Here is a 26,593-nt window from a genome sequence, read left to right as displayed (position 1 = left end):
TATTGGTGGGGATCTGATAAGCTGAAGTGTTGAGTTTGGAGTTCTATTTAATAGACCCTTGTAAATGTATTGCTGTACAGTTATTCTGTCTTTTCAAAAGCAGTAATGGTGCGTGTGTGTACATTTGTGCTCCTCAGTTTGACTTTGGTGTTTGTGTTTTTATTATAGAGACACACACACTGAGCTCAACATAGATGCTGGCCTCTGCAGATTGCACTAGATAATGTCATATTTCTGGATTTCAGTTCAAGACCAACGTTGTTGAATTACTGCAGCTAAATTTTGGCACCCTAAATCAGCTGTGTATTTTGCTGACACACCCCATTCCTCCTGCCATGATAGACTTCACTCACTCCTGCTGCAGAGTTTAAAGGGCCCTGCACTGGTTTCTATAAATCGCAATTCGGAAAGAGTAATCAAGAGGATCGTTCTAGGGAGAAATAGCTTTTATGGACTATAGGAGATATTAAAATGTTCGTGTCTGTTTAAACACACAGTAATGGTTTTCTAGCTGTTGAAAAAAAGTGGATAATTGCTCTGATCTTCGAATCAGTAACTGCTCTGCTGCTACTTTGGACCTTTGGCTCCTTACATTTGTAATTTTAACCTCAGTTCTTGTCTCTTTGCATTATTGCTTGCTTAAAGGTACAGTGTGTAAAATCCCACCACTAGATGTCAGTCTATTAGAGATTGCAGTCAACTTAATTCTGTTTTTTTACCCCTCACAATTCAAGTACATAATCCTAGCTATGGTGGCCACAGTAGGACAAACAGGCAGATTGTAGGCTGTCAATCCACTGTTTACCGCAGCTGTCAATATAACTAGACTTTCGATATGCTGTGTTGATCTTTAGGATGCTCGAGCCTAACATTAGCTAGCAAATTGTTAGCTTTTAAACAGCTGATCTGAGATGCGAGGCTCACATGTCTAATCCGCTGACAATAAATAACTGTGACAATTTTAGGAATAAATGAGCAATTTTATGCATGTTTTGTATGTTAGAGCCCTGACTTCATATAAAGTCTTATAAAGTTTTAAAGAACTATTTGTGATCTTTAAATTACAAGTAACTTATTAGCCGCAGTATGTATGTAGCCTGTCTCTAGTTACATGCAAAAAACCCGATTAGGCTGAATGGCAATGTCCACCTTGGCCACGGTGTTCATGATTGGTGCTTGCTCCTATATATTCCTAATGGGTTATTACCTAAAAAGTTTGTTTATTTTGTTAGAAGATGTAATTGGACACCAATCTATGTATATGTCTGATTACATCATTCTTTTTTTCTCTTCATTAACCTCAAAAAATAACTTTTTGTACCAATCAAAATACGATCTTATCTGTTTTGCTAAAACAGTAGCCTTCGGACTGTGTCAGCAGTTGAATACCTTTTACAAATTTTGAAAAGGCTTGCATGCCTGACATGTGTGATTGCAGTAAAATATTCCATTGTTAATTTTTCTCATGTCACTCATTGCACTTATTTTAGCAAACTCCTCTGGGAAGTTTCTAATAATGGACTGGTTTCAATAGAAGGTGGAACTTGCTTTGTTCTTTTTCTTAGGACATCTCTCTGTGATTCAGGCAAAGTGCACTTAAAGTTTTTAAGAGCAGCCACTTTGTTTGCCTTCAACCTCCTGCCCATTATAGAAGTCAAAGGTATATTAACAGAGTCCTCCGAACACTCAAAGGCCTTTGAGTCCTCACTGAAGTTGCTCAACATGGACTTCTAATTGGTTCTCACCAACAATGCCAGCCTGGGAGACTTTGTTGTGAAGTCCAAGTTATTTCTGCGATTTTTGACTGTGTGCCACTCACACTCAGTTTAGTGTGCAGTCACATGGAGAACGTGACTACACAGATATTTGTATTCATAGTTACCTTAACAGCGTTGTGTAGCACAATCCTCATTGTGGATTGCTTAATTTGGATATTTTGCCTGTATTTTTGTCTGTGGACGTGCATATTTGTGCACTAAAGATAAATTCTTAGCATGGCTGCAAGAGCGATGACTGCAGTTGTGTTTCAGTTTGTGCATGTTCATGTTTGCTCAAATGAGGAGGAGCACTGGAGCTATCCAGCTTTAGAAGCCAGATGTCAAAGGTCGTTCCACATTAGTGCCGCCGATCAATCGCAGGCCTTGCATAACTCTCCTGCCTCTTTGTCTCTGAAGGAAGTGGATTAGAGGCTGTTTTCTGTGATGGGACCTGGGATGATTAGTTTGGCCTGTTTAGAATGCATGCGCTCACAGATGCATGCAAACATGCACTCAAAACAGACGGCCTGGATGGTAGAATAGACCTTTGTTTTTAAGATGCTCATTTATTTTAGTTTCCAACAAATCATCATAAATCAGATGATGCCATTATGTTCTTTGATGCTGGGAGATCACGAAAATTTCTGTCCTTCCTCTAGGTCACAGTCTCTGGTAAATACTCATAATCAGGCACTTTGCTATTTTATCAAAAAGCCACCAAGAAAGAAAACCCTCCTGTTGATGTTTGGTGACTTGCCAACTTTGCTATTTTAGCTGCAATTTTGCTGTTAGCTTGACTACGTCATGTGTACTTTTATGATCCAGTATCATACAGTGTGTCAGGGGCATTACAGGCTTAAAGAGGAAGTGTTTCCAGCTCCAGATCTCAGAGGGGGGACTGAAACATATACCCTAAAGAAAACAAAGCATAATCGACCAAGAGCTGTGCTAGGGGATAGCCAAATTCATTAGGATACTTTGGATATGATCCAGTAGTTGTTAAGATATTTAAGTGTAGGAAATCTTAGGGGGAGGTCAGAAAGAAACCCTACTCCTTACATAGTTTTGCAGCTAAATGGTAATGACAAATAATGAACAGAATGCAATGCTACATAGAAGAAAAACTATGAGATCAGGAACCACTGTTAGGATCATAATAGGTTTAACAGTTTCTTTATTCTGGGAAATGGATCACACACAAAACTGCAGTCATGCCATATCCCTCCTGTTACAAAATGTTAGCTCAGATAGGATACAGCCCTGTAGTTGGCTAAGCGGTTCACAAAATAGATGGAATCAACACCTTTACCTGGTGCCCTAGAGATCCCAGGAGCTACTTTGTTGGTGGGAGTTTGCCCCAGTATTGTGTCTCAAGGCAAATTGGTCCCGGGTAGGGAACCAGATGAAAAGCGATTCAAAACACCACTATGAAGAGAAAACGAACAAGGGCTGATTGATCCATGATTGACTGATCTACGTTGCTATTCTCACCCCTGGCCATGACCAAAGTGACCAAAACAATGAGATTTCTGATGCAAGCGTCATTAGAACCTTCCATCAGAGAGTATCTGGAATCAGCCTTTGAAACAGGATGAGGAACTCCAGAGGGACTTGGACTTGGAGGGACTTGGAGTAGAGCCACTACTCCTCCACAATGAAAGGAGGCAGTTGAGGTGGTCTGGAGATCTGACTAGGATGCTTCCTGGGTGAGGTGTTTCAGGAATGCCCTCTCCTGAGGCAGATCCAAGACACAGTGGAAAGATTCCATCTTTTGGCTATTTTAGGAATACCTTGGTGTCCCCCTGAAGATCTGGACAAATTGGCCAAGACAAAGGAGGTCTGGGTGTCTGCTTAGACTGCCAACTCAGACTCAGATAAGCAGTGGCTGCTACTTACCTTACTCTGTGTATGAGAGCTCCTGATCTCTGCCCGCTCAAAGTCAGCATACTGACTTTGTAATTTGTACTCACTATTAGCTAAAAATACACACATGTACCCTCGCAGACAATGGCAGAAGTTGTGAATTATAAGAAACCTGATATGCATATAAGTGTATATCTCTTTCCAGTGAACAACTTTAAAAGAACGCCTGTTTCCTCCAGCACCATTAAGGGCCTCACCCTCAGCTGGAGTACTGACAGCTTATGACAGACGAACTGTGCAGAGTACCCGCTGATCAGACAGCGTGATTACACCATACATCACAGGTTCCTAAACACAGGCCTCCATCCTGCCTAAACGCACCAGCATACGGGGCAGTTAAACACATACAAAGATTTGTATGTGTCTCTGTGTTCAGACGCTGAAGTATAACTGTGTAGTCTAAACTTAGTCACACATGGTTATCGCTCAAGAATATGAGTATTTTTAGCTCATTTGCAAACTTTCTGCCATAGGATTACTGTTGCAAAACTTTTTTTTTCTTACCCCAAAAAGTACCTCTTTTTTTCACCCCTCCTTTCTGTCTTTTCCTCTTTTTAATGTTGAAGTCTAGACAATTTATTGGAGAATAACTTGTCAGGGAATGCTTTTTTCTGTGGCTCACTTTACTGCATTAATGATTCATACACATTTAAAATAGCTTTCCACAGTTTATCACCGTGGCCCCATCTCTTCATCAGCAGGTTTGCATGAATTTTCCCACAAGTGTGTGCATGTTTTGGATGTAACATGACGAGATTGTACATATCTTTGTGTGCGCATATTCATATCTCTGTGTGAGTATATGTTATGATGGGTGTGTGGGTATGTGAGTGTGTGTGTGTCACGATGGGTCTGTGTCTTTAGGCAGACTTCAGTGTGTCTGGCTAGCTGATCGTAACTCATTGGAAGGGAAAGGCACACATCTCGCTCTGGAAGCTTTCAGTCACAGATCGTATACAGCCACTTTGGTGTGCATACCCTCTCTCACACACACACACACACACACATACACACACGTTCAGCTTGTACAACCACTGAATTAAGCTCTAGATAAGATGAAACTTTGATCCAGTTGGATAGTTGGTGCACAGAGGAGCACACACAGGCTTGTGCTTATAACACACATTTTCTGTTAATTGGCATGAAATGATTCTACTCAGACAACTAAAATATGACGAAGCTCACTGCACACTTGTTGTTTAGAGATTTTGCAGTTACTGATATCAAAATATTTTCTGCACATCCTGCTAGAATACATGCTGTAATGTAAGTGATGCATAAGATTGTGTGTGATTAGGCTTATATATGATGAGAGTTTGAAGCTTGTGCCCTTTTGTACTGCAGAAGCTTGAAGCTGTGTTAGAGTGATAATCTTCCATACCTGCTTACTTGTTTTTTTACCCTTTTGCTCACTCAAATGTGAAGTCACTGTCTTGTTCCTTCTGTCCTGTTGTCTTTCTGCATCAGTCAGATATTTTACTCCTTTCGGTTTCTCACAGTTATTGAGAAACCTACTATTTATTGAGATGCCTGCAGCTGTCTTGGACCGAAGTAGGGCAGGCTAGTACGCAGATGAACCCATGCAAATACAGATACATGCGCAGAGTGAGAGCTAGTGAGAAGTAGGGCAGACAAGCAGGCAGTATTACCAAAAGCCCTTGCATATCAGGGGCAGGCTGTCCCAGAGGAGCATCATGTCATAACAGTCCTGATTGCACACCATTTAGGAATGCCTGCAGAGTTAACCTTTCAGTGATGAGGGGTCACCAGTGATGTGATCACTAACCCCCTCTGATGCTCCCCTGCCAACTGCATATACACACTCTTGCATTCATTCTCCCCTAATGCCATCTCTGTACGGTGTTGGATAATTGCCCACAAATGCTCCTTGGTGGCTATTAGACATGGAAGATTTACTCTCAAGCCAACCACTTCAAAAATATTGTATCCCACTAAAAGCTTGAGATGCTTCAGTTCCCTTGTGTTTTCTGCATTGATTTCTTTTTCCTGCATTATCCGAGGTAACTCACTTTATCTGCCTACCTCTGTCCAGGTGCAGTACAGCGATGCGCAGAGTGGTAAGGATTTTGTGACCTATCTGACTCTCTCCCCTGTGCAAATGACTTTCCACGGCACTGGGAGCACCCTCCAAGCCAGCCATGACCAGGTGAGTCTGCTTAGATGCATTCAGTATTGTGTAAAAGTTGTATACAATAACAGTAAAGTGAGGATGCTCTCAAATAATATGCCCATTTTGTTTTTTTGTTTTTGTGGTTATCAATGAACTGAATGTAAAGTACACTAAACAAAAAACCCACAACATCAATGCTTTATTAAAGCACAAATTAGCAGTTTACCTCTGGAGTCGATTACTTTATGACTTTTTTAAGGGTCCAGTGTAATGTGTTAAAACATCAAACACCAACAACAACACAGTCAGGACACAGCACAGATTTTAATGCACGGGAGGCGTGATGAGCTGATGCAGCTCTGGTGTGTCAGCCTCCCTGCAGCGGTGCTACAGAGCACACCCCGCCACATACCCCCATCACCCGACTGAGCCTTTTTTAAGTTGCCTAAAATGTATTTTGATGCATCCACAGGAGTATGACACTTCTGTGCTAATCCTTGTGTTTACTTTTTCAAACTGGGGGGTTTACTACCATAACATATTTTAAGAAGTACATTGACTATAGATATATCCACTTTAAAAAAACAGAAATATATTTCTTTCTACATTTATATATTTATAAAGTGCTCTGAGTTGACCAAATCTTCCTTTGGACTGTAATCAATGATCCTTCATGGCAATTAAATTGGATTTTTATGGCTCCGTAACAGTGACAGCCGTGGCCTGAGCATTTATGCTTTTGGTTGCCTGTCCATCCAAATCTGGTGAACATGATATCTCTTGGATGGCCTTGATGTATTTTAGTCAGATTTGGCTCAGATGGTCACTTGGACTAAAGTCAGGGCTGAATAGATTTTGGTGGTCAAAGTCCAAGGTCACTGTGATCTCAAGTCTACCCCTTGTGAAGGGGATATCTAAGACACCTGCAGAGTGTTCATTACAAATGACACTACATCTGGCAAAAATGTTTACTTGGACTCATGGACAAACTGATTTAAAATCTGGTGGTCATTGGTAATGGTTACAGTGACCTGACAAAAAAAAACGTTTTTTTCCAATGTAAGAATTAATTTGACAATTGCAAAAACATTTCACAGAAATATGAAATAGCAAGAAATGAAATAATGATATTTTATAGTTAGTTCGCTGGTTAGCAGTGCTACAGAATCAGTACAATCAAGTTGGTTTTTCCAGTTGAATCTAATACTGATAGTCATGCTTGTGAAAAATAACATATCAAATATTATAAACAGATACTTGTAATAATCAAGTATCTTATTAAAGACATTTGACAGTTGAATCAAAGACTTTATCCATCCAAAAATCGGACCAAGAAGCTGAGTACATATTAAACTGTAAATATCATTAGCTAATCTTGATTTTCTATTATATTTTGTAATAATAATAAAAATAAACTGCAACTGTCCCACTATGTTATCAGACGGGCTTCCTGGTGCAGTCAAGTGTACCATATGCTGTATATGGTGTACCATATAGGACGTATTGTGAGACTTTGACAGGTCTCATCCTCTAATTAACAGAGAATCTTGGCTTTTATTATTAATCACCAGGGTGTTAGACCCACCCGTGGTAATATTCACTCACTGCATTTCTTCCCGACAGCTTTAGTTTTTCTATCCATCAAAAATAATCCTCATCCACAAATCTGATTAAACTTATGGCAGACCCTGTCATTCTCTCTCCCTCCCTCTCTAGTTTTCTCGCTCACTCTCTTTCGCATACTCACTGCATTCAGAAGGAGGTTCTTTGTCTTGTGTTGCCCAAGCAGAAAACCAGTTGCTTACAATCTATCATCTAAACATAGGACGCCTCTTTGTTCAGCAGTCTTCAAAGCTTTAATAAAGGGCCTGGTCGGCCCCGATTGGGCCAGCTGACAGGGGGCTAGTGTCGCCACCGCTAACTGAGAGCCAAGCCAATATAGGCCAGGCAGGTCTGCGTCCTTGGGACCTGTTGTTGCCAGGAGCACTGGGGCATGACCGACTGTTAGAGAAAGCCTTTCTTTTCCTCTTCTCAGTACAGTGAAGAGTATGACCACAAAGGGAGCACCTAACAATAAGGGGTCACCCCCAGCAGCCCTTCAGTCCGCAACACTTTAACAATTCTGAAGGCATCACACATTTGGATGGCTTTACCATGGACCATTTTCCATCACAGGAACTAGCAGGTCATATTAGGGTGTCATGCTCCTTTTTTACATGTTCCAACCATGGAAGCTATCCCTGTATGACCTCTTTATGGGCTGTTTCCGTGGTGGGAAAAAGTATAAATTCCAGGATAAGTAGCTCTGAGCGCCCCTGAAGTACTACTAGGCAAGACTCAATGCTGAGACAGCACTTTAAAAAAAAAAACAGTAGGGCGATGCAACAATCAGCAACACAGCAACTATATTTGTTCCCTCAGTCATCCTGTTTTTATGGACTCACAGTTCCATACTTACATCAATGACGTCAAATTATTTAAATGTTAGTTAAAGCAAAATTATGATGTCACATGTGTGTCTTGTTGAAGCTCTGTTACAATTGAAACAGAAAAGCTGAAAGAGCCAATTAGTCAGTTCCTGTAAACGTGCATGCCACTTAGTGGCTGCACCTGACACTCCCTGGACTTACTTATAAGTTATTGTAAAAGGTCTCCTAGTTCATTTTAGGCATGCTCTTTCATAAATTCATATTTATTTGTTATATCCTTGACTTGCCAATTACTAAGTGAGTGAGTGAGTTATGTGTCTCCTAGGCCAAATGCCTCAGCACCCACTCACAGGCACTCTCATCTCACAATTTAATATGTGCATTTAAAGATTGTAAATCTGATGAGATGGAACTGGGAATCTCAGCGCTAAGAACTGATAAAAAACTTTTCCTGGAGCCTCTCTCTGTTGCTGCACACACAAAATTACCACAGTAACATGCGGTGACTCCATTTATGATCTCGCTGGGAATTTCCTCCCGTGTTATCCGCGCTCTGGTGGAGGTTTATGTCTACTAGGCCAGAGTAACTGATAAAGATCCACAGCCAGAGGAAATCCTCTCCATACTTCTCTGCCCATGATGTTAAAGGAAATATATGCATGATACAGAGTACAGTTATGAATGAGTTTGCAAACACAAAATAGAGTTGAAAAAACCCCATAGTGCTCATTTTCTATTTGTGTTTGCATGGTTCTGGCATTTCAGGCTTTACTTAGGTTTTTGAACAAGCGCATGTCCATAAATGAGGTGTTAAATAAAAAATGATTAGGGTTTAATGATAGATTCTTTTATTTAATATGGAGGAACAGCTTAGGCACACATGAGCTGAGAAATCAGACATAATGTATTCTTTTAAAAGTACCATAACCCTGTTTTCTAAGTAATATAAAAGCAAGGATAAATTAACATGTTATTAAGATCAGGTGTATCAGGTGACCCTGAACCCTCCCTTAGTTACTCTGTAATAGCCTTGGCTGCTGGGGGCTTCCCATGATGCACTGTTTCTTCTTCACTCACCTCTTTTCACTCTCTCTGTGTTTGTTCACCACTCTGCATTTAATCATTAGGTAATTTTAATCCCTCTCTCTTCCTTGGTGTGTCTTTTGTCCTTTCTCACTCCCAGCTAGTTGTAGAAGATAGGTGCCCCTTCATGAGCCTGTTTCTGAAAAAGGTTGCTTCCTGTTAAAAGGGAGTTTTTCCTTCCTACTGTTGCCAAGTGCTTGCTCACAGTGGGTCATTGGATTGTTGGGGTTTCTCTCTATTGTTCTGTAGTCTTTACATGATCAAAAAAGCACTGTGAGGAGACTGTTGTTGTGTTGTGGTTTTATACTGTATTAATTCATTTTAATTAAATTAGATTTGCTCAGTTAAATTCACATTCAAACAGCTTTTATCTCAATTCCAAAAACAAATAACAGGCTCCGTAACATACTGTATTTAGACATATTTTTGATAGGACTACATGCTTTCTGGACAGGCTGATTCCTGTGTTTGTTCTTCAGAGCTGAACTAACTCTTCTGGCAGTCCCTCTGTGGCGGCAGTGGGACACCAGGGGGGCCGAGGCCCTCTGGTCTGAGTGTAAGGTGTCGCTGGTCCAACATGAGTGGCCTGCAATCGAAGATGACAGGGTGACTGTTGTCTGCCACCAGACTCTTGTGTGTGTCTATGTGCATTTGGTTGTGTGTGGGATTGCTTTGCGTGCAGTAATGTCCTCAGCTGAGCCACCCTGGGTCCCAGGAGCCCTGTCTCCCAGATTGTCAGCTGTGACTGCTTGGGTTTCCTGCAGCAAAGGCACTTTTTGGCTGATTTGATGTGACACATTGACTATAATCTGTTAGGATTAAAATGTGTTGCAGACATTCTTTCAGGTAATGAGGGCCACTTTTTTCTGGATTTGTTTGGTTATTAAGTTGTACCAGGTTTTCCAGGTATTCCTTAACAATTTATCATGAAGCTGTTAGACAAAGTTTTCCATAAGTGGTTCATTATTTGCTGAGCCAGTGCTATTATTCCCAATTCATTCCACGCCAGGGTTACAGTAGGTAAACACCGTTTTCTTGCTCTCTTGACCATTTTTGTTCGTTTATACCACAGAAAATGTAACAGTTCTGGTAAAATTAACTGGGACTCTGATTGTGCTCTGGCAGAGCAATGATATTGGAACAAAGGATGAAAGGGCAGCGCTATAAGGAGCCCGTTTAGGGACTCTAAATGTTGCACACATTCCTGTCTTTGTTTACATGAAATGTGTTGAAAAGGCTTGGATTCATGTTTGACCCAAGTGAGTATGGAATAGGCTACAGCAAGACCACTGCAGATGCCTGAAACCTCTACTTTGATTTATATTTTTAAAATGTATATATTTAAAAAGGAAGTTGCCTTTTAAGGCAGTGAACACAACACTTACTACAGTGCTAGTGGATAGTTTCTTGGTCACATTTAAGGGCTGCTAATCACTATTATAAACCCATGTTTAGTGTGTTTGTTTACGTTAGGAGAAAAAAGCTGAAAGTAACGAAGTATAGTGGAAGATAGTAGGATAACTGCTGGCATGGTCTTCAGAGATCCCCCGTGGAGCTCAGGGGAACAGCAGGAGAGGGAGCTGCAGAGGGCGAGAGGTTGTACAAGCCTTGTGTTTGAAGTCTTCCTCCCTGACTGCAGTGCAGACGTTACCCCAAGCTGTGCTCCTCTCAGGGGGTCCTCTGGAGTGTTACCCAACCAGGCTGGCAGCTGTTGAACAGCTTCTTCTCCCTGCTTATCTGTCTTAGCTGTCTCCTCTTTATGTGCCAGTGTTTTGTAACCAAAACCAGCACCTGGACATATCCTAAATCACTGAATGTGGAGAACACAGGGCACACTGGTCTGTCACTCAGACATCGAAACACCAATCACCCGAATGAGGACTGGAGACAGTTTTTAATTAAACGTATTAAATGTGTATAGTAACTGATTGCCTGCATGGAGGGGGTTTTTTTTAGTTGGCAGAACTAAAGAAAAAGAGATTTTTATTTGCGGTTTCACTTGTGACGTGGTCAAAAATGACAGGAAGATAGATGAATTTCAGTCAGCTGGAGTAACACAGTGTCTTGCCCTGAATCTATACTTACATGCCAGTCGCCCATCAAGGACCAGTTTCTGAGCCAGGAAGACCCTGGTTCGGATTGTGTTTTTGTCGCTTTTTCTGGCAAACATCCTGACACAAAATTTGGGTCATTTCAGAACAAAAGAAATGACGCCATAAATATTTGGCTGATATCAAGTCACAGCTGAGTGTAATGATCCAAAAATTTGGCTTGCAGGAGAATTGGTCTGTTGCTTCTGTTAACTGGGTCAGTTGAAGAACTCATCAGCTAGAAATGCAAGTATTGTTTACACTACGTTATTGCGAGTCACTGCAGACCACTATTGCATATTTGGGTTGGATGTCTTTTTCTTTATATAGTACATAATGAGGCCTGGACTTTGTTTAGTCTTAAGCTCTACATTGTTGTGCCTAACCAAAAACAGCAAGTGGAAAATAAACTTATTGCAGTTGCTGGTTTATAAAAAAAATTACCTGTCTTAGCGGTCACCAACATCAAGCAATACAACCCTCACCCAGAAGCTACCTGAACATTTAGAGATTACTACAGGTGGTGCCAGTAGGCTCCTCTAAAGGTTCTGTAGAACCTAAATCCTGCTAAGGAAAAGTTCATACCTTACATTCACACTGTCAGACGTATCCAAACCATGATTATCCCCTTACCCATCACCACCCTTTCCCTACCCCAGAGAGAGACAAAGCGAAGTATCTATAGAGCGATCCATCATTCCTGCCTGTCTTCCCACTTGCCCTCCTCAGGAAACACCTTTCAGACCAGGAGATTAGAGTGTGACGGGAAGAGAGAAGAGCAGTGAAAGAATGATGGAGGAGGAAGAGGAAGGTGTAAATGATTAAGAGGGAAAGGCTAGAGAAGAACTGCAGAGAAACTGATTAATTGGGCAAACAAAAGACTGCTGAGGCAAGGAATGAGAAAATGGGAGATACAAGTGACTGTCTTTTTTCGCTACCTAGAGAACGCCAGTAGGAATAAACATGAACTTGCCCATTAGGGGACTTGTTGATATCTCCTAGTGGCCTCTTGGAACATTAGCAAAGCTTTTAAGGGTAGACATCAGCCATTTTCACACATGCACTATAACCTTGAACTTTTCTAGACATTATGTGAGAAAGTTGTATGTATGTGTAAACAATACAAGTCTGCTCCAGTAGACTTGTATCATTTACAAACTCATTTGCCACAACAGTTAATGTGTGATAAGTCTTTTTAACATGGAAGATTTTGCTGGGAGACCTTGACACGTACCACCAATGTAAACATTGTAGTTCAAGCTCCCCCAGACACACACCAACCCACAAAACTGCTCTGTATTGGCTTGGAAAATGGCAAAGACCCCAAGGCAATGGCTTAGACCTCCAAACTCCCCGGATTCCAATTCGATTGTGCATCCCACGGATTTGCCAAAACAAGCTAATCTGTTTTTTTGTTTTTTTTTTGTCAATTGATTAGTCCATTATTTAGCAAATTGTTTTTGTTCCACTACAGTGGAGAAGAATGTACTCAAAAAACTGCACTGTGGTCCTCAGGCCAATCAGATTTTCACTTCAAAGTAATCTAAGTAAAAAGAATGGACTGCCATTAATAGAGCAATTTTCTAGTAATAGTGACCACATTTGTACTATATGTTTTAAAACATTTTATCTACCTCATGTCCACAGCCAGTTTAAAATCGCTATTTCACCTAACACCAATGTCTTTGGGCTGCCCACACAGAAACACCCCACTCAGGGTTAGAACCAAGAACCATCTTGCTGTGAGGCAATAGTGCTAACCACAAAATCTTCTGTTAGCTACTCACTTATCCACAAGGGGTCGCCACAGCAGATGCATTTGATTTGGCCAATTTTTTACGCCAGATGCCCTTCGTTACATAGCCTGTCCGGGAATTTGAGTGTTCTAGTGACCATCACTGAACTAACCGTCATCCATGCTTTGGGAATATATGAGCCTGGTTTGCTTGCTAAAAAGGAGTCGTCTGTGTTATCGTAGGGTTTTTACCTTTGCAATACAAAGCATCCCGAGGCAACTATTGTGATTTGACACTATATAAATAAAATTGAATTGAACTGAATAATTAATATGTACTAGTAATAACACATTTATGGATGACTGCACATCCAAAAACACAATTTACCCACAAGTGCTAGCAAAACATATGATAACTTCTGTTCCAAAACTAAAATTAAAAAGGTCTGCGTTTCAGGCTGTCAGCACGTGTTGGTAAGGTATGAGCTACAAAGTAATTTGACACGTTTTAGTACAATTTTTAGACACTCACATACAGGCATTAGTGCAATTTTCGCTCGCAGATAGTGTTACTGTGCCTGCCAATCTGGATTACGTTCCATTGCTTGGAGTGTCTCTGAAGCTGAAATTTTGGAGATGTAACTTTGAGAGCAAATAGCGTTAAGAGTGAGTTCCTTTCTCTTAGCAGATTTATCATTCTCTCATATATTGGCTTTTTTGCACAAATAACTCCTTTTTAATCAAAATTCTGTCAAAAAGAATAATTTATGTTTTTATTGAAATTAATTGTTCTCCCAGACCAGTGTGACTACTTTAGAACAAGCAAAGGTGCCGAATTCATTATCACATTCATGGTGAGAGGAGCAAGATGTTTTGGCAGTGACTTTGCAGCCTTCAGGGGCGTCAGGTTTTGCGCGTGATTTCTCACGCACACAAATTAGGTGCGGATAAAGGTTTGTAAAGCAGTCGCACCTTCTTTCACTCGGCACCTCTGTGGGAGGTAAAGGAGAGCTGGGCTACCCACTGCTCTTTGTAGCGTCTTTTGCTCATTAGCTTCATGTCATTTGATACTGAGTGATAGCTCGCCTTGCTGGAAAGGTCCCCAAGATAAGGACCATGCATTTAATCTTTTCCTCTGCTCTGCAATCATTCAGTAACAATGTGTGAGATGTGTCATCTGTGGGGAAATCACCTTTTTCTAATGGCAGCACAGTGAGGTTTTACTCCTCAAAGGTTAATATTTCTCCTCTGTTTAATAATCTGTGTTATGCAAGCTGTTTCACCGAATCCACTTATGTTTTGTTGACCTAATATACAAGCCACACAGCAGTAGAGTGATGCCAAGAAGATATTTTCAGAGCTTCAGCCTTCCTCTGTCTATTTGAGCTCTTTGGAAATAATCCATTTGGTGCACAGTTGTGACAGTGATGTGCATTAATCATCCTAATCTCTTCATCCACTGCCATCCAGGCCAATGTCTTACGACATAGATAAAACACAAACCAACATTGAAACTGTCAGTCTCATCCTGTTCTTGGAAAGTTGCAAAATATATCAAACTCCTATTGTTCAAGGAAAATCTCTGGATTTAAAATAAAATCCTTTGACTCGATATGGAACGACACTTCTTGTGGTTAAAAAGACTTTAAAAAAAAAGAATTAATCATCGCAGCACTGCTCCAAAACCATATCACACCCTGACAGTAATTGCAGGCATACATGTCTATCTCACAAGCATAAATACAATCACACACACACATAGACAAACACACATGCTGCACAATGACCTGTATTATGGGTTGTAATTATGCTCTTTGTTGCTTTCCTGACTTGATGAAATCTGATCTCCGAGATGCGTACACCCTATTTGTTTGCAACGGTTGTTTTTGATTTCCACTGAATACTGTGTCATTATTTACCGAAATTACTGGCATTCATGTTTTGCTGACAGCTTCTTGGGGGGGGCAGAAGTCGAGGTTCCTCCTGCCTTATACAGAATTACCAGTGATTTGTTTTATCCAATCTACTTAAGTGTTCAGCTGCAAATAACTAAACCTCTAGCGGTGATCAGTGTGTCTGGATGTGTACTGAGTTATGGAAATGACCGTAGCAATTGGGGAATGTTATTCTGTCTGTCTGAGTCCCACCACCACAGCCACCTCCCCCTCATCCCGATGTGAACAAATTCTCAGGCCTCTAGCAACAGACATTTTGAAACACTCAAAACAACAGTCCCATAGGAGGTTAACGCCACTTACAATTAAGGTGTCACTTACCCCTGCGGTTTAACACTTTCTGTGTGTGTGTGTGTGTGTGTGTGTGTGTGTGTATGTGTGTGTGTGTGTGTGTGTGTGCCTGCCCGCCTCCTAACAGTATCTTCATGATCTACTAAATCTCCTCTGTAAATAAAGTCACAAGTGACAACTTGTGTTCTGTTTTATATGCAAATTCAGCCCAGCCCTTTGCATTTAAAGGAGATAAGGAAAGATTAAGCAAACCACACTGTCACTACGTAAATGTGAGAGGAAGAGGCTACAGTGGGCGTTCGCTCTTTTTTTGTTAAGGCTGATGAGCCCCTAATTTGCACATCTTAGCAACCAGTGTGCCTCCTTTTCTCTTCAGTATGACTTCTATCATATGCTCTGTATCCTGCACCAAGTTAAATATGTGATTGATCAAATACTTACGTGATTCTGATCTTATGGTAAATCAAATGACTCTATACTGAATTGTTTGAAAGTCACAAATAATGGGTAACGGGCACAACTGCTGTCCAATATTGAAAGGGCTGAGACTACAAGATATCTTTGGTTAATATGTTTGTCACTGTGTCAGATTAGGCAATTATAGAGCCATAAACATTACCAACATTACTGAATACACACTGCTCCCCTACAGGGCTGCTAGTCTTTTTTTATGATTTTATTTTGTCATTCTTTTATTTGTTGGAGATAATGACACGATTTGCTTGTAGACAACTGCTATGTTCTTGTTTTGAAAGTGTAGTTGATGTCTTATCCTATCACTGCCTGCTCTAAAGAGCGTCTGCGAGCTGGAAAGCTTCTTGCCTATAACAGGCTCTGGTTAGAGAAACCTTCCAGGTTGACCTGGTTTATGTGTTGTTACACCAAGAGCAAAACAAGGACTACTGTCAGCCGTGGTAGAGCGTTGGCAGTCTGTGTGGTCCATATACCTGTAGAGTCGATGGAGGCAGTGTACAAAGTCTGTGGTACCAGTCTTTGGGCTAGTCTTGCTCGTGCTGCTGTCAAGCCATCAGCCAGTCGCTGAGTAGAGTGGAGTTATAACATTCAAAGAGCTGAAGTTGAGCTGGGTGTTAAAAACAATGGAAAATGCAGCATGCAACACTGCAGCCACTGTCTGTGCTTTTCATGCTCTATTTTTTATTTTTTGGATGTTTTGTTGTGCTTTTTTTCACACAGTTTTTTTCTCCCTTAAAATCCGCTGTAGCACTCTTTCCTTTTCCAGTCTAGTTGTCAACCAATCAAGCACAGTGTCATCCACATCCAGCTTTATGCACTTGGGATTTTGGGGGACTGCATGGGAACATGTTAGCGTTAGGTGAAAACCCCTTTCTTTTGGCTTTTGCTGGGGAAAAGCTTATATGCCTTTGTGTATGCATATGCAAAGGAACATAATTGCAGGGCAATGAATTACATATATACAGCAGCTTTTATTGATTTTATGGGGACTGAGATTAAAGATAAAAAAAAAAAACCATCTACCATCATTTCTTAATCTCACTCATTAACAACTTATATCATAATTAAATTGTTAAAGCTTCCTTTTTATGGATAGCGCTGTATGATTGCATGATGGCAGGGACCTTAAATTTCCCACAGACATGTCATCTCCTTGAAATTGCTTTTCTGCTCTAGAGATGCTTACTAGGTAATTTTTATTACGTGTGAAGAGCATTGATTCCCCATGTTCCAGTGTTTTTTTTTTTTTACTAAGCTAGGTTAATCACTGACTCTGGTTATATAAAGCCATTTTCACACATGCAATGCAGCTCTGGACTTCACTAGAGTTCACACAATGTAGCTGCATGTGAGAAAGAAAATGTCAGTTTGATACTCTCATGTCTCATCTTTCTGATGTCTGTTGGACCCCTTGGGAGACTACACATTTATTTGTTCATATTTCTGGCAACATGAAGTGAACTATATCCTGTTGTGCGCTATATGTTAGAAATGACTACTTCAGATAGTGTACTATGCTTGGAGGATGTTCACAGATATGATAGAAAATGTTATTTAATTGCTGAATAGTCTGGCTTATTGAAGCATAACTCAAACAGGTTGATTTTTTTAAATGATTTTAATTTATGGCGTTTTTTAAGAGGAAAAAATTGATTTAAATCAAAGCTTAATATGCAAAATAGTTCGATGTTAAAAGTGTGTGTTTGCATATCTTAAGAAGCTGTTGCACCTGATCGATTTAATGGAAGCACAGCCCCAACAAGAGAGCTGTCAGCTGAAATGCTCAAAGGGTTGTACAACTCTTTTAAGATGGAAACCCAACAGAGTGTGGCAAGAGATGCTGGTTGTTCCCAGTCAGCTGTGTCTAAAACATGGTACAGGCAAAATGGGAAGATTACGAAAGGAAGATCTCAAAGCATCTGGACAGAAAACTCAAAGCAATATGTCCTGAAAATGGAAAATTGCACAACAAAAGAAATGAAAAGCAAATGGTCAGAAACAGGAGTCAGTGCCTGTGACAAAAAACAGTGCTAACAACAGAAGAAAAAAAAGGTTTTAGTGGGCTAAAGAGAAACAGTCATTGACTGTGATTTGATGAAGCACTATTCAGTGATGAATTACAGATCTGCGTTATCCAGAGAGTTGATGCTAGAGCTTTTAACTTGTGCTTTTCCAGTGAAATGTATAAGATGCAAAGAAGAAGTAGCTAATTTCCCCTTTCAATTATATTATTGGGTTGCTTATATGGCTGGTAAAAGGGGAGAGATGGCAAGCGTGACCTCAAGGGATAAGGGATAACCGCTGGTTACCAAGGGATTAGTGACAGCTCTCTAGGCCTGTGTGAATGAGGCTTCAGCAACCACGAGCAACCAGTTAGGGAATGCTAATTTTTCTGTAGTGACTGGTGGTTGCCAGGCGGTTGCAACTGGTCTGTAGGACTGTGTGACTGGAGAATTATGTTTTTTAAGGAGTAGACTCCATACCTCAAACAGTTTAGCCCATTATGAAAGAAAGTGCTAATTGTAATCTTTTTGTTGATTAGTTTTAAAGTTTGATCAAAGGCGTTCTTATATTCTCGCTTTACAAATGTGTGTCTCTTTAGAAACCGTATTATTTCATTGTTTCCTTTTATGATGTATATGAATGCTTACTACAACAATAAGCTGCAGTCCAGAAAAATTATTTTAAATCCATATGTTACTCATCTGTGTTTGCTGTGATTGCTTCCACTAAAGGAAACCGCAGTATGTTATTATCTCAGCGATTGCATGTACTTCTGCAGAATGTACACCTCGATTTACCACAAGGGAGGGAATTATGTTTTGATTGCAGTTCTATAAGTGCATTGTAAACTGTGCGTGTTCAGTAGAGGAAGTTGTTTTATCTATTTCATTTGCAAATGCCCACATGCACATATATGCACGCATCTTGTTTGAGTGATGCAGTTAATGGCTTTCCCCAAACTGGTGTGGTTTATTGGAGATGCTTTCAAATAGGAGCTTTAATTCAGCACAGTTGGTACATAAACCTTTGTTTTTTGGTTCCCACTTTCCCTCAGGGACCCCTTCCATTCTTCTATTCCTGATTTCCCTCTCCTTCTCTCTGAACCCAAACTCGTTCCCTTTTTTTTTTGCTCTCTGCTTCTCTGTCTGTCTTTCTCTCTTTGAGTCTCACACTGACTCCCACGTACACTTCTCCCTTGTGTCCAGTGAGTAAACGTGGAACCGTGTGAGCTTTCAGAAGGACTTTGAAATGAGACATGGCTAGGACATCAGAGGACCCTGACACTCTCAATGAAGCCTACTTGATTTATAAGTGAGCAGAGAGTGTTGCTGGTGGTGGTGGAGGGGGGAAGTGTTTCCAGAGGCACACAAGGCCACAAGGTCCTCCATTAGTACCTTGACCCCTGCTTCATGGGACCAACCACTGCACAGGAGAAGACAGGAGTAGAAGAATAGGGGGATAGGGGTACTTGGTGAAGGGGGTGGAGTGGTCTTTTTTACATAAGAAAGTCTGTTATTTACATTTTCACCACAGAGAAGGCAGCACAAATGAGAAACCCTACCTCGATCATTTGTCAGTGGCCTGCTGTGTCCTGACTCTGACGTCTGTTACTTGTACCTGATCCCTCACTCAGACCTGTCTCTGCTCCCTGTTTTACGATTCTACTCACTGTTTTACTGTTCACCATCTAATTAGCTGTGTCTTAATACACATAAAAACACAGCACAGTCTTGGTGTTTACTGTCTGTTTGCCATGCTGTAAAAATGTGTGAGTTTGCTCATAAAAACTTGAAAGTTCTCACTTTCATTTAATGGGCAAGATCAAAGCATTGATGACGAATAAGAGATTATAGCCTTTGTATTGTGCAGCTGCATAAAAGTTAACACTGATAGACTTATTTAGTTTGGCTATACCAGACAATGCTTTTAATTGTGTTCTTTATTTTATGAAAAGGTTCATTTTAAGGAAGTTTGTGACTAATCAAAACATTTACAGTGTTCACATTTTAACCAAATTACATTCTAGTGTTGTACTTATCCATCAAGTATCGATGCAATATACAGGCATGTGAAAACAGCACACAGATCTAAGGTTTTCACTAATAAAAATTATCTTTAGCATTTACTTATCATTATTTATTTACCGTTGGTGTGAGGTGTTAATGCGGATTTGCTGTGGTTGCATGATTTATGCCCAGAGGGGCCAGACATTTCTACTTTGGTCTCATCTTTTCAAAAGACATTTTGTAGTTTCTTCAGACACAACTTTACCAACCCTAGCCGTGCTGCTTCTTTTTAGAGAAAAGAGGCTTTTTCCTGGCAACCCTTCTAAGCAAGCCATACTTATCTTTAACATTTAACATGCTCAATGAGGCCTGTAAAGTCTAAGATCTAGTTCCTGGGTCTTTTGCAATTTCTCTAAGCATTGCACTGTCTGATCTAGTAGCACCTTGCTGCTGCTTACCATAATTTCTATCGAAGCAGTAAAGGTGTGCTTAGTTTTTCACCTACAGCTGCATTTTAGCTTAGTTTTTTTTCAAATAATGACACAGTGCAGTGCGTGTTGTTGTTCAGCTGAAGTTGTATTTACCCAACTTTAACCTGGAAAGACCAGACAATATTTTTGTTATGTCCTGACATGTAAAACCTTAGAAATGAAGGAGGGTGTACTTTCTTTTTACCATGACTGTATACTGTACATATACAGATAGGGATAAACAGAGACACAGAAATCCCTTCCCTTTGGAAAACATTGTGTCATGCTGCTTTTATGTTGTGTGTAAGGCCCACCATCCCTATGCTATTCTATGTTTGCTTATCACGTCACCTACTCTGTGTTTGGCTTTTGCTCATGTATGTGCTTGCAATTGGAGTCCATAACATTGTTTTTTTTCTGTAGAGGTCGGTTTCATGTTGTTTGTGACAGACCTGCCAGCCATATGCTAACTTGGCAGATGCATTAGGCTAACATTTAAAAGTCTTTTATTCTCATCTAGTTCCATCTTTGGCTAGTTTATGTGGCCCCTCAACCAATTCATCAGAAAACTAGCCTTTTAGGGAAAGCCTGCCTCTTGATATAAGCATGCTGGAATTTATTGTTTTCTGTAAACATGCCTTATACATAATCTGTCTTCTCAATACACACTGCCAGTTGCCATAGGAACAAAGTAGGGTTTTCATAACACATGAAGGGCTAAGGCATGATGGGTCTCAGTCGCTCCTGTCACACAGTGAGTTTCAGGCCCAGCTCAGTATTTCTTTGGATTTTAGTGTAAGATAAAAATGTCTGTCTGCTTCTTATGATTCTAATGAAAAACACTCACCAGCTTTGTGGGGATCTATTGCAAATTATAAAGCAGCACAACAGGTTTTAAAGATGGGTCCCTTGTGTGTAGTAGGTGATTAAAGTCCAAAAAGGAGCTGAGGGAGCAACAAAGCACAAGAGACAAGAGGAAGAATGTGTAAAACGCTGTCTGACTCCATGTCCTCTCTTGTTACCGGATGTCCTTGTCCAGCAAACATGTATTCGCGTACACACTGCTGTCTCTAACACAAAAATATAAAAAGGCTCATGATGGAGGGTTGAGGATTATTACATACAGCTGGCTTCTGTCACTATATAGCCTAAGCACATCTTCTACTCTATATCTTAACCCTTTCATATACTGCTTTCAGAGGCTCCTTTTTTCTTAATATTCACGCCTACAAGCTTCTTCTGAAAAGGCAGCAAGTTTAAAGCTTAAAAATCTTTTTTTTTTCTAATGTATGTAGCACCATTTCAGAACAATTTCATGTAAACAACCACTGAGAAAGCCTCATCAATGACTGGCTTTTCCATGAACTATTGGGAATTTCTGATAATATTAAATATCAGTGTGTCAGTTTTGTCACAATCGACAGTTTTCAGCATCATTTTAAAGTTTTGATTATACTCTGACACACCAACAGCTTGACACATGACGGCCAAATTCAGGGGCACATGCGCAGTTGGTGCGTTGTAAAGTCTCTACGATCGAGTCCACACAATCCCCCAAAAATGGCAGACACATCAACATGGATCCTCATATTCACCATCTAATGACAAAATTTATGTCACTTGGATTCAGTTGTAGGAAGTGATTTGCTTTATTTTGGTCTCTTACATAAATAAACTATATGGGCAAAAGTACTGGGCCACCTAGTCGTTACAACTACAGGAGATGCTCATTCATGGAAACTGGGGGTGAGCCTCAAAATTATATCACAATATTTCAAGAACATTTGCGATAATAGTATTTCTTACGATATGGTCGGGGGTGGGGGTGCAGGCAGCAACATTTAAAATGTGAGTAAATGAGCTTCTGTCACTGATGACTCACTGGCTATTTCAAAATGTGAATTTATTGCCACATGGTGCCGGTAGCAGTAAGCAGTATAAAGCAGTAAACTTTATAGTGCAATAATAGTGACTCAACAATATATCTAGTGATACAGCAGAAGTCAAATGTACACACAAAAGTAGCACAGTTACTGTTTGCCCCAGACATTTTACGTAGTAAGTATAAGAATATGATAACTGCTTAATGCTTTAGTTCAGCGGTCCCCAACCCCCGGGCCGCAGACCGGTACCGGTCCATGAGTCGTTTGGTACCGGGCCGGCAAATTCATGGTTTTCAGGGTTTTTATCGGGTTTTAGCGCTATTTTTAAAATCGTTTTTAGCGTTAACTCTGTTTCCCTGTGTCTTTTCCCGTGTGTTATGAATAAATCCTTTTTTTTGGTACCGGTACTGGTTTTATTTTGTTGTATTTATCAGCGACCCTAAAGGCCGGTCCGTGAAAATATTGTCGGACATAAACCGGTCCGTGGCGCCAAAAAGTGTGGGGACCGCTGCTTTAATTAAGTAACTAAAGTAACTTAACCTTGTGACTCGTCAGGAGCCTGTGCAATGTTTTCAATCATAACACTGAAAAATAATTAGTATCTTCGGTCAGACTTTTTAGCCAGCTGCTTAAAGCTGTGCTTTTTTACAGTCTAACTGCATCAGTAATTTCCCTGCACTGTTTACTCTTCCTAAATGATGTCCACCTAGCAAGTGAAGCTAGTGATGCTTGGTTGAGTCATTTGTTTACTTTTGAGTTGCTCATCAGTAGCTCCTAGTGTGGCCTCCTTCATAGCCTGGTTGTAGTTGACAGTTTTTGCCTCAATTGTTGTTGATTCCACTTTTAGAGGAAATTTTGCAAAGCATTGTCTGTTGCTGGAGGTTGTTAAATTAGCTCACACACTGGGGGACTTAAACACTGAAGGTGATATGATATTTTTATATCATGTAAAAATTTATACCAGTATTATCACAGTCAATATAATATGGCATAGCCCTTATGGAAAACCACACTATGAAGCTCCCAGCCCACAGGTTTTGTGCTGATGTTAATGCCAGACAAGGTTGTTGAGTCAGCATGACAACTTTTACATGCTGTGGGCCTGAGCGTTTGGAGACTCTGTAACTTTACGTGGTCTGCCGCTATGTGGCTTAGTAGCTGTGGCTCCTAAACTCTTCTGTTTCACAATAATACAGTTGATCATGGAAGCTCTACGAATGAAGAAATTTTATAGACTGGCTTATTGCAATGAAAGCATCCTGTTACAGTACTTCACTGGAATTCAGTGACCTTTTTAGAAAGACCTATTCTTTCACAAATGTTTCACAAATACTGGTGTGTCTGCATAGCAGTGGAAGCTATTCGCTAATAATTTTGCCAAAATGAAGCTTGTACAACATGAAAACTCTTGGTGCTAGCACAGAGACCTGTAAACCTCAATTTATGTGTTTCAATCATTTACATGAACTAATTGGAATCTGAATTTCATAAATTTGACTTAAATTAGCATAGTACCAGTTTATTTAATCCTACTGATGTGTTCTGGTCTTTGAAATCTAGCACAAGTTATTGACCATTGCTGTTCATGTGCTACAGTACAACATGCTATAAATCCAAACTGAAAACACTCAAATAATTTCTGTGGAAGTGTTCATGTAATTCATTTGTTTATTTTAAAGATTTCATGTAGTAAGTTAGATGTAATGCTATACTGTTGGAGTTTTTAAGTAAAGATTAAAGTCGAACATTTTTCAAATCCTGCAGCACCTTTTCACAGAGATAGATTGTTTACATGTAAATGACACTGGAACATCCTTGACCAGTGTACTTGGTATGGTGTATAAAATACAAATAGGCATTATCGATATTTCTGAAGCTGCTGTACTTGACAGTGCAACTGTTAGATTTGAGGGAACGTTTTTTATGGACTTGTTTTCTCTAATAGTTTTTGTATTTCTAAAGAGCTCATGTAGTCAGGTAAATGGATGCAAGGCTCAACAAACCTATATCTCCTATATCCCTACAAAAAAACTTGGAGTTGTTTTCCTGCATTAACAGTTAACTGTTAACTGTCCCCACCGATCTGCGTCAGAACAAAATAGATAGTGTGATTAACAGCAATGACCAGGTTCATTTACAAGCCAAATGAGTGTAATAATAAACTAAACTAAACCTGCATGCTTGTTAGTCAACTACTATAATCACTTTATGTGTGCTAAGCATTCAGTTAGATAAAAATGTAAAGCCAATAAATTAAAGGGGGAGGTGGATAACAAACACAATGAGTAGAACTTTTTAATGTTTTGGGTGTAAATTCAAAGAGTAATGCTTTAGAATGAGTCACAGTATAACTATATTTAGGTTTTGGGATGATTAATAACTTTAAGTCTCTATCAGTCTTGCGCTCAAGTTCTCTTTTTGTTCCTAAACTGTTAAAAAATTTCGTAACTCAAGACAATCACATTGGTATAGGAGTTTTTAACTTGCATGAAGTTACTGTCCTGATGACTCATCTTACCCAACTTCTCATTTGTCTGAACCATTTTTTAATACAAACAGGATATTAGCTTCTATCACTTATCCCACAATGAAGAAATAATTGGACTACAATTTAAATTGGGAGGGCTGATAACAGCGAGCAATGCTCTTTGACATCCACCCTGATATCCTCATTAGAGATTGATTTGTTTCATGTGGTATCTCTGCTAAGGTTATTATCTATGCAAATTGTGGATGCGATTAAGACCTTGGATCCTGCCTCTTGTGTTTGAGCTTCCACCCTGCACGTAGGAAAGGTCTTTTTCCTTTGGTTGTGTAGCAACAACCACAGCTATTACATTTGCATCCCCACCCTCGTACCACTGCCCACTTTAACTTGTCTGTGCACTTCATCACCAAGCAAACAGTGTGAGTTTGTCATTTTAAAACCCACACACTGAGAATTGGCAGGAAGACAGCGGTTGAAAGGATCCATCTTTGACAGTCAGATCGAAAGGAAAGGTAGATTAGCCTGCAGAAAAGAGAGAAATGGGACGCCTCTTGGGGCCGATCACTATCTCTGCGTTGATAAGAGAGCGAGTGCCTGAAGGCTGGCTTTCCTTCCCACCGCTTTTTGTGCCTTCCCCAGAGCAATTTGAGTCCAATTGTCCAGGATTATAGAAGCTTCTCCCTCTGGCATAGAAAGGTGGATCCCTGCAGGTGGAGACAGGGTGATGTAACTCTGTTTTGCAGTCAGCGGGGAAAACCTGATAGAAATGGATGGTTAGGTGCTGTTTTCCAAACCTCCCACCATGACTTTACTATAATCCCAGAGAAGGAACTTGAGAAAGACATTTTATGAAAATCTCAACTTCCCAGTACTTTGAAAGACTTACAATCAGAGGTTTTTTTATTTGTGTCATCCACATAGGCATGCCATTAACATTATGAATCAAATAATCTCAGTTCATTGAATGAATCATAAAAGAATAGTCCATCCAGATGGTCTCATTATCCAGGTTGTGTCTGTATGGTGGTTTTTTCTCCATAAAAATTCAAGGCATCTACGTTTTGGGGAACTTTCAGCTTAGTCAGTGGTCAGGTTGGTGAGTCACCGGCCTTAAGGCTGTTTTTTTGACAGACTGAGTATCTTCACAGGCAGTAGTCCCGTCACTAATGCATTCCACACGCTCTGTATCTCATCCAAAGGAGAATTTAGTCAGTGTTTCATTAACAATCATTGAGTAATTTGGCAGGCGTACACAGGTTCTCTTGTGTAAATCCATTCTCACTGAAAATGTGTCCCTACCTTCATTTTATTGGAAATGTAAGTTTCTCTGCTGTGTCAGAGACTCTTGATCGCAGTTGCTTATTATTGACCTAGATTGGATTATAGTGAAGGCAAAGGACTGGTATACTACACACAGCAGCACAGAAATACAACTGACTGGTGTTTTTATGTTTTTAAGGAAAATTGCGACTTCCAGTTAAAATTTAAATCTGTTCTCTATTTATATGTATATATGCATACACAATGTTAGAATAAAGAATTCTAGCAGAATACTAAAGAATACAATTCTTTCTTCTTTTGCAAGCCATATATACTGAACGGTTCATACAGGCTGGATAGTGCTAACAGTTTAAAAATAGTGCTAGCAGTTTTATCTGCTTCATGCGGCTTCTGCTGATGTAATGTTATCGTATCAAAAATAACTGAGCCCAGTGATTAAATTCCTTGAAAAGTTATATCGTGGCAAAGTTAACTCAGTCTTATCACAGAGCCCGTCTGTATCTGCTTATCCTCTAAGATGCTTTGCTGACAAGGCAGAAGTATGGTATGCTGAGGTGATTCTGCCCCTCGCCCTTTGCCCATATGTTTTGTAT

General features: G+C 40.1%; 1 protein-coding gene across 1 annotated transcript in view; it reads left to right on the top strand.

The window, feature by feature from the left end:
• Positions 1–26,593, top strand: part of stau2 (staufen double-stranded RNA binding protein 2) — a 103,472-nt gene that overhangs the window by 65,442 nt on the left and 11,437 nt on the right. Inside the window, exon 13 of the mRNA XM_063483882.1 lies at positions 5,734–5,847. Within this exon, the coding sequence (XP_063339952.1) occupies positions 5,734–5,847 (114 nt within the window). The remainder of the gene's footprint in view (positions 1–5,733; positions 5,848–26,593) is intronic.

This window comes from Pelmatolapia mariae, linkage group LG9, assembly GCF_036321145.2.
Source record: "Pelmatolapia mariae isolate MD_Pm_ZW linkage group LG9, Pm_UMD_F_2, whole genome shotgun sequence".
NCBI lineage: Eukaryota > Metazoa > Chordata > Actinopteri > Cichliformes > Cichlidae > Pelmatolapia > Pelmatolapia mariae.
This window is presented reverse-complemented; position numbering and strand designations above follow the sequence as displayed.